Below are 12,399 nucleotides of genomic sequence, written 5' to 3' on the forward strand. Positions count from 1 at the left end.
GTTTCAATTTAGAATGGTATACCCAGTAACTTGTACTCAAGAAACAGAGTGAAAAAGAAAGAAATATACAGAGAGCATTAGAAGGTATCATTAGAGGGAATGTGTGCATACACATGTGTATCTTTGTGAGAAAAGGAGGTAAATGGGGAAGAAAGAAAGAAAGAAAGAGAAGGAAAAAGATAAAAGTAACCTTAAAATACACCAGAAAAGAAATGTGGATAGTGTTGTAAATCATGGAGTGGACAGAAACATGAGACACCACTGGCATTTGCTAAAGGCTTAAAGTCCCCCAAATCTACCAACATGGTTCAAAGGAGCTGCTAAGAATTACATATTTAAAATTATAACTATCCCCATTTATTTGTTTGCTTATTTATTTATTTTGATTCTTTAAGACAGGGTCTCTATGTAGCCCTGGCTGCTCTGGAACTTACCATGTAGACCAGACTGGACTTGAACTCACAGAGATCCACCTGCCTCTGTGCTGGAACAAAAGTGTGAGCCGCCATGCCCAGCCCCCTAAGTTTTTATTGATGTTAAATGTACTCAGGAAATTATTTTGCTCTCAGGAAAGCACATTCCCAAAGCACATCCCTCAGCCTCACTTCAGGTATAACCAAGGAGGAGAATGGGAAGAAAAATTGATCTCTATGGAGTGAGGCCTCTGACTGCAAAGAACAAATAGTTGGAAGCTCAGTTGAGGTGGGCCCATTGGAAGAGTGCAGCCAGCCCTTGACGGATGCCCTTCAAAGCTCTATATGACTTTTCCTTTTATGTCCAGATCAAGAAGAATTACAAATAATCAAGAGGGTGAGTTGATCAACCATCACCCAGAGCTCTCCACATGAGGAGACTGGAGGACTGTGGTAATGTCTTCCCGGGGGAAGGAGAATTAGGCTTCTCTGAGCATAGTATGAAGGGCCTGAAAGATCACAGTTGGGACAATGCCTAGTTGGTCAAATTCTCTGGTTCTTTTCCCAAAACTTCATGAGGATTGCAGTGTCTTGAAGTATTGTAGTTGGTGATGGAGCAGAATTGATGAAACCTACCTCTACTTCACACAGGTCAAGGTGCCACGTCCTTTCCTCTATGTGTATCTGGAGCCCATGTGCCTGGACCCTAAGCAACCCTGTGGGGCAGAGGCTTGGAGCCAACCTGTGTTGGATGTGGAGTTTGAGTTAGGGGCTCATTTTTTTGCTATTCCCAGTCTCTGAAACGTTAGTCCTTCTCACCAGAGTGCAGCCAAGCCCACACGAGTGACACACAGCACTTCAAGGGATCCACTATGGTATGTCTTATTTCCCAAACCTTTGTGAACACAGGAACCAAATTCTTAATTTTCTTTTACTTGATTATTAAAGAATATAAATTTGGTTTGAGAAATGGTTCACTGGTTCAGAGCATTGGCTGCTCATCCAAAAGACCTGGGTTTGATTTCCAGAACACACATGAAGTCTCACATCTGTATCTTTAGTCCCAGGGGATCCAATGCTTTCTCCTGACATCCATGAGCATCAAGGACACACGTAGTGCACAGACATATATGCAGAAAAATCACTCATATATAAAAATATTTTTAATTTAAAGAATATAAGTTAAACTAAACTAGGGTAAAAATTGATTGAGAACAACTACAATCTACATATTGAACTTGGATATTTATTTGAATAGTTTGATTCTAGTAAGAATCCTGTGAAGTGAGTATAATTGGTTTCATTTTGCAAATGAGAAAAAAAATGATCAGAGAGTAAGAAATGCATGTTATAGGCAGCAAATGCTGGAGATATGTTTCACTTTAGATCTACCTGTTTCTCAAGATGTTACTCTGTGTGTGTGTATGTGTGCACATGTATGAGTGTTCACATGTGTGTGCATAACTTCCAAGATACAGACAAAGTGCATTGAATTAGAACTTGTCAGAGATCATGTATGTAAAACTGTGTGGCTCACACATCAGAATGTGCAATTTCCTTCACAAGCCTAGATTACATTCTTGAACCCTAGGCGTCAGTTGATTCGGTTCATTTAGCCTGTATCTGTTCTGTTTTACAAATGTGGTGCTATGCCAGGAACATTGGATCCATGTAGATTTTCATGGCTACAGTGGCTACATGGGCACAGATTAAATCTCATGTGCTTGGACTTGGGTGACTAATAGAACTTTGCAGTCAGATGTACTGAGGTACCATGGTTTGATGGAGACCCAGAGGACATTGTTCTCACTTCTGCTCTGCAGTGAATATGTGACTCTGTACATGACACCTCCTCTCTACATGTGATGTAAAGACTAAAATTGTGAGCCTAGCATAGAAGTTCCTGTGTGGCTGGATGCTGCTGTGTTCTTTAGCTTGATCTTTCCTGGCCCCTCAGCCTACTCTCTGAGTTTATCCATGCGTCTTCTTTCCCAAATGTTATTTATGTGTGTGTATGCATGGGTGCAGATGTGTGTTTGGGCTGTTACACACCTGTGTGTGCTGATAGGTGTTCACATGTATGTGCATGCATGTGGCGGCCAGAGATTAACCTCAAGTGCCCTTCCTCCTGTCTACCTTTGGAGGCAGGATATCTCACTGGGACTTGGGCCTTACCACTTTGTGGTTCGGCTGGCTGGCCGGTCAGTGAGTCCCAGGGATCTTTCTGTCTTGGTGATGAGATTGCAATGTGGACCACTTATGCATCTCTTTGACTCGTGTGCTCGGATGGAACTCCAGTCTTCCTGGCTGCACAGCGCACACTGTGTTGACTGAGCCATATCCTCAGTCTCACAACCCTTTTCTGGAAGGTTCTTTGTACTTACCATTAACTGTTTGAGCAATCTCTTTTCTCATCTTTACCTGGACCTCTGCCTGCCTTCAATTCTCTGTTCAAATGCCTCTTTCGGGGTGATATTCTCCACAAGTCCTAAATTGAACCAGGCCCCTCCATTCTGAGATCTTCTATTCTTCCTCCTCTAGGGCACTGTCTTTGTTAGGATACACTGATACCTTGGTTAATGCTGGTTTTTCTCACAAAAGTCTAGATTTGGTAAGGGCATGGCAATCTCTGTTTTGGCTCAGTGTAGCAGAGAAGACATGAATTATTTTGGGTAGGAGAATAAAGTTGGTTGGGTGAGGACTTCAGTAAGCCAGTGCTGACATTTAAGAAGTTCCCAGACTAGGTCTATAGTTTACTTACAAATGATACAGGCCACTTTTAAGGAGCCCTCATGACTCATACCTCTAAGCCACACTCAATAGCAAATGCCACAGCGTGTGTGTGAAGAAGGCGTTGGAATTATTTGTACACATGCTACTCTCTGGAGAAAAAGCAATTACTATATTTAAAGGAAGTATAAGCCAGGAATAAACAAGGAAGTCAAATCAAGCCCACTGGCTTTTTGAAGCACCCAGCTTACTTGAAACACAGGGATGGGAGTGACCACCACACATACATTAAAAAAAAAATCTATGAGAAATCCACTAATGCATTGGCGCGTGAATCTTCAGCAGCAAATAATTCAAGATATATAGCAATGCGCAGCCATGTATTTCAAATTAGAAGGAGCTCATTGAAGGTAAAATTAGATAGTAACGTATTTAAAAAGTCAGGGCACAATTCCTCCTCCTCTTTTTGCCCAAAGCCATAGGAACAGTTGCTTTATGACTTCAAATTCCAAGCTGTGAGACCAACGCCATGCTATGATAAAAATTCCTTAGATGACTATGTTTTCACTAACACCTAAATAAAAAATTTAGAAAGGTAGCCATACTCAAATTATTGCTTCCTTTTCATTTGTCCCTGTGGCGCTGGGGACCCAAGGGCAAGCTAGGCAAACATCGTTCCAGAGACCAAAATGCTTTTCCAGTCACCTCTTTGCTTAGTCAACTCTTACCCGTTTTCTCAAAATAAAAGGTCACTTTAAGAGAGCTTCCAGCCGGGTGGTGATGGCTCATACTTTTAATCCCAGCACCCGGGAGGCAGAGCCAGTGAATCTCTGTGAGTTCGAGGTCGAGGCCAGCCTGTTCTACAGAGTGAGATTCAGGACAGGCTCCAAAGCTACACAGAAAAACCCTGTCTCAAAAAGAGAGAGAGAGAAAGAGAGAGAGAGAGAGAGAGAGAGAGAGAGAGAGAGAGAGAGAGAGAGAGAGGAGAGAGAGAGAGAGAGGAGAGAGAGAGAGAGAGAGAGAGAGAGAGAGAGAGAGAGAGAGAGAGAGAGAGAGAGAGAGAGAGAGAGAGAGAGAGCTGTTCCATAACATCTCTGTTTAGGTGAGGGGCTTCCCATTTTGTGTTCCCAGAGTAACCTAGTGTTTCCTAATCCATTTTGTAGCTTACTGTATATTGTAGTGACCCCTCTTAGGTTACTGAGAGGAGAGATTGCATGTATGTTTCACCTGGTCATCCAAGACGGGTACTCAGTAACTTCTTGCTACGGGAGTGGGTGAAGGCTGCTAGTACGTCCAAATTCTTGCTGGGTATTTCCCAGAAGATTCTGGAAGCATCTCACTATTTTCTTAGTTTCTACTGAAATTCAGTGTTCACTATCCATGGATAATCCTCCTGTCTAGGGCTTTGATTATTTTAAATAATTTGTGGTTTTGGTTTTCTGGTAAGAAAGATACTATGAATAAAAGGAACCACAAATATAAAAAAACACAACACAATGGAACAACTGAGCTTACTTATTTCCTTGAAAATAGGTAATTGCAAGAAACAATGATTAGCTGGGTGGTGGTGGCACACACCTTTAATCCCAGCACTCAGGAGGCAGAGGCAGGTGGATCTCTGTGAGTTCAAGGCCAGCCTGGGCTACAGAGAGAGTTCCAGGACAGCCAGGGCTACACAAAGGAACCCTGTCTTGAAAAATCAAAAGAAAACAAACAAACAAACAAAAATGATTGGGGCTGGTGAGATGACTGAGCAGGTAAAGGTGATTGGTGCCAAGCCTCATAACCCGAGTTGGATCCTTGGGATCTACATGGTACAAGAGATCAGACTCCCACAAGGTGTATTCTGACCACACATGCTCTGTGGATTTTACACAGGTGAAAACACACACACATGCGCGCAAGCACACACACACACACACACACACACACACACACACACACACGATAAACAAATAAATAAAACCTAAAAAATTTTTAAAAAGAAGTGATTATTAGCTTTTTGACTAGCTTTATTCCCAATATACTCAAAGGACAAAGTTGACTGGACTCAAGAAATGGAATCAAGGGAAGAAGCCCCACTGGATGTGTTTGCACACAGGGTTGACGTTCCCCCAACAGAGCAGCATGTACACCAGTCTCCATCATCACCATTGCAGATGATTAAACCTTCGTTTATCTCTGAGAACCAAAGCTCAGTGTCTTATAAATAGCTCTTTAGTTTGTTTTCTTATTGCTAGTTGTTTGCTTCTTACAGAAAAGTGTGTGTGTATGTATGTATGTATGTATGTGTGTATATGTGTGTGTGCATGTGTGTGCATGTGTGTGTGTTATGTGTGTATGTGTGTATATGTGTGTGTGCATGAGTGTGTGTGTGTATGTTTGTATATGTGTGTGTGTGTGCATGTGTGGCATGAAAATGGAGAGGAGGCCATTTCATGGAGGAGATAGAGGGAGAGAGGGAGAAGGAGGAGGAGGAAAGGGGGACAGTGGGGTACTATGACATGACAGCAGAAGTCGCTGTTTGGAGGAGGGCAGGGTCCAGCAAGAGGAGAGGAAGGACACAGGAGAGCAGTGGGGGAGGGGGATGAAGAAGAGCAAAATGCAATGGGATATATGTAGGGAAGTGCATTAATAAAATCCATTACAATGAATGCTGAGGGGAAAATTCATTTAACATTTAAAAATTATAAAAAGAAGGAACAAGCCAGCCCAACTCCATTATTTTCATCCTCGTGCTACCAAGGGGGGACTCTGCTGGCACCTGCAAGCATAAAACTGTACTCTGACAACATTGTTTCTGTAATTGCAAGAAAAAAATATAATAAATAAGAGCTCTTGTCTGAAATGTAGGCAGAAGGGGGCATGCTGCTGGGAAGCACCTTCACCCATCAGCAAAGAAACCAGCCTGTTCAGACTATGAATGGAGCCCAGCTTTTCAGGGTTGGCCCCTGGAAAATGTTGAGGGTCTTCCACATGTGAAATTGTGTAAACTTGAGTGTGTACCAAAGACTGTTAGAAAGAGTGCACAGTGGCGGAGGAACTGATTGGTTTGATCTTTTTGACAAAGACTGAGGGCTTTCAGGGCGGGAGGCCTGCTTTTCTACATTGCCATTTTCATACCCATGGCCCCCGTACTGCTTTCTAAGAAGCCAAGGATGAATGGGAAGGTGCATGCAGGAGTGAGAGACGGAGGAAAGAACTCTGCAAAATAGAAATGAATAAAAGTTCATTTCAATTTCCCCTTCGTTCTTTTTTTTTTTAAAAATTTTACTAATTGATTTTATTTTTAGCTTTATCTATTTTGTGTATGTTTTGCCTGCATGTCTGTTCACCACATGTATGTCTGGCACCCATGGAGGCCAAAAGAAGGCATCAGCTCCTCTGTAACTGGAGTGAGCCACCATGTGGGCACTGGGACTCGAACCTGGCTCCTCTGGGAGAATAGCCAGTGGACCTACCTGCGGCACCTCTCTGGCCCCTCCCTTTTGTTCTTAATGTGCAAAAGAACCAACAATGCCCAGTTTTACTGTTATTACCCAACATGCCACAGTTACAAAGGGCTGCACAGTCCGTTTCAGATGTTGTTTCTAGGGGACAGAGGTGGGAGAGCTTTATCAGTGTTCTTAGACCTCAATTCTATAGTGTTACAATAAATAATTGTTCCAAATAGGAATAAAAGAGCAGTGTCTGCCAGCACGTTAGCAAGGCAGTCTTTTTGGGGAGGACAACTGTCCTTGTTGCTGTTTGGGTGGATCAAGGCCCTAGTTGGCTGTTTATTGCTTGCTCTTGCAGTGCTGGGGTTTGGATTGAGGGGCTTCTGCATTCTAGGCATGGGCTCAATCACTGAGACACACCTAGAGGGCTTGAAATTTTCTCTCAGGGTTGCACTGGTGCTCTTTCCCTCCTGCAACTCACCTGTGCTCTCCAGCTTATTATTTCTTAGGTAATGGTCCCTAAATCCTTTTACTTCCTCTTTGTTCTATAATGTATGCAAATGGCGTAGCTCCCACAAGGCAGCGTGTGTGTAGCTGGGTAGCAGTCTCTTTGGAAGAGGGGCATGTCTACAAGACACATTGAGAAATGCTTGCTCCAGCTAAGTGGGAAAAATACTCCAAGGCTCCAAAACTCCAGCTAATCCCAGGTGTCAGGAGCTTGCTGGTTGGTATGTAAGTTTGCATGAGAATAGTCTTTCAATTAACAAGCAGACCCTGAGCTAGGAGACTGTTTCCCACCCTCAACTGCCATCCTGCCCCTCTCTGAGAACCAGCTTAGCACTTCTAGGTCAAAAGAATGGCAGTGGGAAGTTCTACAATCCCTAATGTTTCATTGGACTTGGGGAGAATTTGAATATTTTTTTACTAGTGAGTGACCTTTTTTCATTTATAATTTCATATCCCAAATTACATGGACCCTGCAATGGTAATGACTTATTTTTTTCTGACTTGGATGAGTTTCAAATTTAGTTTAAAAAATAGAAACCAACAGAAATTATCCATACTAAAGTATCATCATTTCTTTAACAAATACTAAAGCCATGCTGTCACTTGGGGCCACAGGGTCCCAGACTGGCAGGGAATAGAGTGTATTTTTAATGCACAAATCCCAAGGACATGAAGAGTATCAGAAAAGCAGATTTTCATTTCAGAGCTCTGAGTGTGCCTTGGGATAGAAGGAAGATTCAAAATCCTTAAGCATGTTCTCACTGTAGGAACTTGTTTATGTCAGAATGTGAGTATCTTTATCTCATTTCAGATGAGTTGAGTAGATAGGTAACCATCTAATATTATTTCTTAGTCTGTAGATAATTCCATCTCACACATGAAAACTATGGAAAATAGGCTTCCTACTCCGGAGCAGCAGGTTGAACTGTTCTTTTTCTACTCTGTATGGAGAATGTCAGTGATCGACACACATCCGGTATAAAGACACAACTCTTGTGCTGATGTTGGTTGTAGTGTTAACAGTAGCTAGTGGTAGCACTTACAATTTATTGAGTACCTGCAGCATGCTAGATGATGTATGCATGCAAAGCTACTTTAAAACACTCAAGTGTCTGACAAGGAGAAACCAACCCAGACTGTTTGCAGGGCGTGGTCCAAGTGAGAGACCGTGTTCAAGTCCAGGTTTGAAAGTTCATGCTTTACAGCCATGAAAGTGGAGATTTGAGGCAATATGAAAGTTTTAAATCAGGGGACAGCTGTGCGTTGCAGCCTATGGCTATTGTCCAGGCATAACTAATAGATCCCTTTTCATGTTCAAAACTGTCCCAGCTTGGGTAAGAGACCTGATAGTCTATCTCTGAGCATGACTTAAAATGAAGATAAGAGGCTGACGAAATGGTTCAGTGGATAAAGGCATTTGCTGCCAAGCCTGGTGATCTGTTTGATCCCCAGAACCCACATGATCAAAGGAGAAAACTGATTCCTTCAAGTCGCCCACTGACCTGCACATGCACACTGCGGCAGGTCAATGGACACACACACACACACACACACACACACACACACACACACACACACACACACCAAACAACCAAGTGAATAAATGTAAAAAATTCAAGCACAAGGCCTTCTGGAGATGCTGTTTACGATCCTTTTCCCTGGCATGGAGGGTCTCAGTAAGTCCCAAACTGGGTGCCGTGTGGAGTGTTTGGGAAAGCAGGTGGGTTTATCAGTGCTTATCTTTTACTAGTGGAGTTGAAGATCTTGGTGTCTCTTATGCGCTGTTTGTGATTTTCTCTATGGAACTCTCTTGTCCTTTCTCCATCTGTCCTTTGAGTTGGCATGTCGTCTGTACAGGAGTTCTCTGTTGGTCAGGTCAGGTGGTCTCAGAACATTGCTTCTCTGATTCTACTCTAGCTGGCTTCTGATGCATCTTTGAAATACAGCTGGCTCACTCACAAAGATGTCTAAACCGTGGGAAATGGCATTTTCATCCAAAAGAGAATCAAAAGCCTTTTCAAGACCTCATTAACTTATTTTCTTCCTCCTCCTCTTCCTGCTTAATCTTGCTGTTTCTTGTCAGCCACTTCCTTACTACAACCATAGCATAGTGGCGTCCAGGGAGCCGTCTCGATGCAGTGCTTGGACATGCTACTGCAGGTCTTGGGGGCGGGCAGCTCCTAAGTCCCCACCTCATCTGTCTTCACTCTTATTCTGCTCTGAAGGGAAACTCTTTTCCTGCCTCTATTATTTTAAGGTCTTTCAGGAAGAGCCAAGGAAATGGTTTTACAAAAACAATCTGCTAAAATACACAAATGCTTGAAAGACATACAGAATAAGGAAGCTAACTTTCACTTTTGTTGGTTTTAAATGTATGGCTTTGATTCATGGATCAAAATTGCTCATTTATTATTTTATCTATACAGCTCTGGGCAATTTTGACAGTTAAAATTTAGTTTTATTGACCAGTGCAGCCACTGTGCCCACAAGGGGACTGGTGTGAGCAGCCTACTGCACTCAAGAAACGATGATTTTTGATTCCATGACTGCATCAGATCAGGAATCGTAACCGATACAACAATACGTTCCAAATCTCAGTGCCCAAGGCAAAAGTTCTGCTGTAAAACACAATCACCCTTTAAGGAGAGGAGAGGAGAGTCTTGGCTGGACGTTGGCAAGCACAGTTTAATGCAGCTGGGGGAAGCCGCGAATATGTCTGCCCATCAAGCTTTCGAGCAGCCTAAGGAGGCCATTTCTGGAAATACCTGGTCCTCCAGACTAAAGGTGGGCAAGGATGCTTACAGGGCAAATGGATGTTGGTTACAGAGATAATGAACTAAAACACCTACCATTTTGACATGTGAAAACTTACTAGTGTTCAGACTAAACAACCTTTCGATTTGTATCAACAACAAAAACTCTAACAAAAGCATTTCTAGGGGACGATTTCTGTTCCCTGCCCCACCCCCATCCATTCCAACACACACAGAAACACAAACCAGGCCAGCTTTAATTTAGGCCTGTTCCACTACTAAATTGGCCACCTAGGCAATGTTAATTTAGTCTTTTACTCTAAATCTCCCATGATATACAAACAAAACTCCAAAGGATACCAGATCAATACAGTGTCTGATTTGATTAACCACGTTTTTTTAATTCATCAAGACAACTCCAGTCTGAAACAAACAGCCTGGGAAATAAATAAGTACACTCACTTGTGAGTATTTTCCACGTCTTCTTTTCATCATCATAATACTGAACCAGATTGCTGGGGAGCCGGTCCGGTCCGGGAGGCAACCCTCCAACCAACAGCAGCATTTTCTTGTTAGAGCGAATTCTTCACCCAAAACAAAAGAGGAGATGAATAACCACATTATTGTAGAGTCTTAGGTGGCAACGGAATCATAACCATCAAAAGAATGGTCCTTGCTTGCACATTTCTGTTTCATTTTTTCCTTCCTTCTTCTCCCATTCATATCTCAACAATTCTTTCTGAACCAAGCAGAAAAAATGATCAGAAGAGCTTCATATCCCTATACTCATGGAATAATAAGCTTCCTTTATGCAATTTGTTAGAGGTTCATTCTAGAACGACCTTTCCCTTATATTAGGCCTTTAAATCATCACTCTTTACAGCTGAGTACACATGAAATGCTCTAGAGTTGTACTCAGGCTAAGCATTAAAGTTGCATGTCAAAAAATGTATTAGTCAAAATCATTATTATAAGCCATTCTCCACTCAAAGAACCTTGAAAAAATTAAGGTTATGCAGAGAGTCTGGGAGTCTACCTTTTAATCATCTAGGGAACTTCAAATACCAGTTTTGTACAATTAGCAAGTGGGCTAACTGGTCTGAACATGCATTTTTGTTTTGTTTGTTTGTTTAATTTAGCTTAGACTTCTGCCTCCCTCCCATCCCCCCACCTCCGCTCGCCCTCCCCTCTGCTCTCCCCCTGTGCTCCACTGGTAATACAGCAGCACCAATTGGTAAAAATGAGACTGTGATGTCGTTGTGAGCCTCCCCAGAGTGGAGCCCTGCCAATGCTTGCCACTGATCCAGCGGCATGAACCTGCTCAACTGTGCAAAGCCAGTCTAATTCCCTCCCTCTGTTTTTCTACCTTCTCCCCCAGGGGGCAACCACTGAAAGGAGTGACTACCCACCCATCAAGAGCTGGCAATTCGCTGCTATTAACCGTGACTGTGAGTCCCAGTCTGCCTGGCAGTTCCTGAGAACAGGCCTGCAACGTCTCATATGCGGTAAAAGCTATAAGATGCACCCTGGCCGGCCCACATGACCTGATGGATGTACAATCCTCAGGAACAGTAATGGATTGAGCGCACTCGCCACTGAAGCAGGGAGAGAAAGCCCAGACCCCCACAAGGGGCCTGCTGATTTAACACTCACTTTACATATAATTGAACTTCTCATTTACCTGAAAGACTCAAGGTGGCTGTCTGTGGGAGAAATGGAACATCCATGATTGAAGGGAAAGTCAACAGATACAAGAAGAGTTCCTCTTAAATCTAATCGAAACCCATGGCATGACTCAGATCTGTGATGCCTGGTGAAATGGGCCCTGTGGAGAAGCTTCGCGTGTTGGTTAGGAACCTAATACCCAGAGAGTTAACTTAATACGGTTAATGACATTTCCATATGAAGGAAGGGAACAAGAGGATTCCTTTAATGAAACTCCGGTGCCTTTGGATGCAGCGAGTGCATTGAGTATGCCTCAGTAGGAACAGTACCTTTTGGAGGGACTGCACTACTAGCCACCGATAGAGGGAGCTGGACCAATAGAGAAATGATCCATGCAATTAGCAGCTTGAAACACTCATTCCGCCCCCCCCCCCCCCAATCATGTGGATACAGTTGAACAAAATGAAAAACACTCAGAGTCAATTTCTTTAAAGTGAGTACACATTCAAACTGTGCCCTGATGTCTTCTAGACCACTAGCTGGTACATACAAACAGAAGGCAATAATGAAGATGTGGAGAATTTTAGTCGCCCACCACCGGTGAGACAAACCGATATCCACATCAAGCTTTTCTTCTTCTTTCTTTGGAAATAACACACGTGTAATTCCTGTGCCATGTAATTTTGCAAATGCGCGGTCACAGAATTGATAGACGGGTCTCTTTATCTTCTTTAAATTGCTATTTAAGGCTCAAATAACCAAGCATTCTATTTGTGTGAGAGAAGCCACGATGGAAACAGCTTGGTGTATGTAAATCTGTGAAGGAGGACTGGGCAGTGGAAGTCACAATTTTGTGGCTGTCCTAACATCATATGTATACATTCCATCCAAGTC

At 42.9% G+C, this 12,399-nt stretch overlaps 1 protein-coding gene across 1 annotated transcript in view; it reads right to left on the reverse strand.

Annotated features, from left to right (window-relative positions):
- Positions 1-12,399, reverse strand: part of Klhl14 (kelch like family member 14) — a 109,746-nt gene that overhangs the window by 68,292 nt on the left and 29,055 nt on the right. Inside the window, exon 2 of the mRNA XM_028887718.2 lies at positions 10,303-10,424. Within this exon, the coding sequence (XP_028743551.1) occupies positions 10,303-10,424 (122 nt within the window). The remainder of the gene's footprint in view (positions 1-10,302; positions 10,425-12,399) is intronic.

Source organism: Peromyscus leucopus, chromosome 19 (assembly GCF_004664715.2).
Source record: "Peromyscus leucopus breed LL Stock chromosome 19, UCI_PerLeu_2.1, whole genome shotgun sequence".
Lineage (NCBI taxonomy): Eukaryota > Metazoa > Chordata > Mammalia > Rodentia > Cricetidae > Peromyscus > Peromyscus leucopus.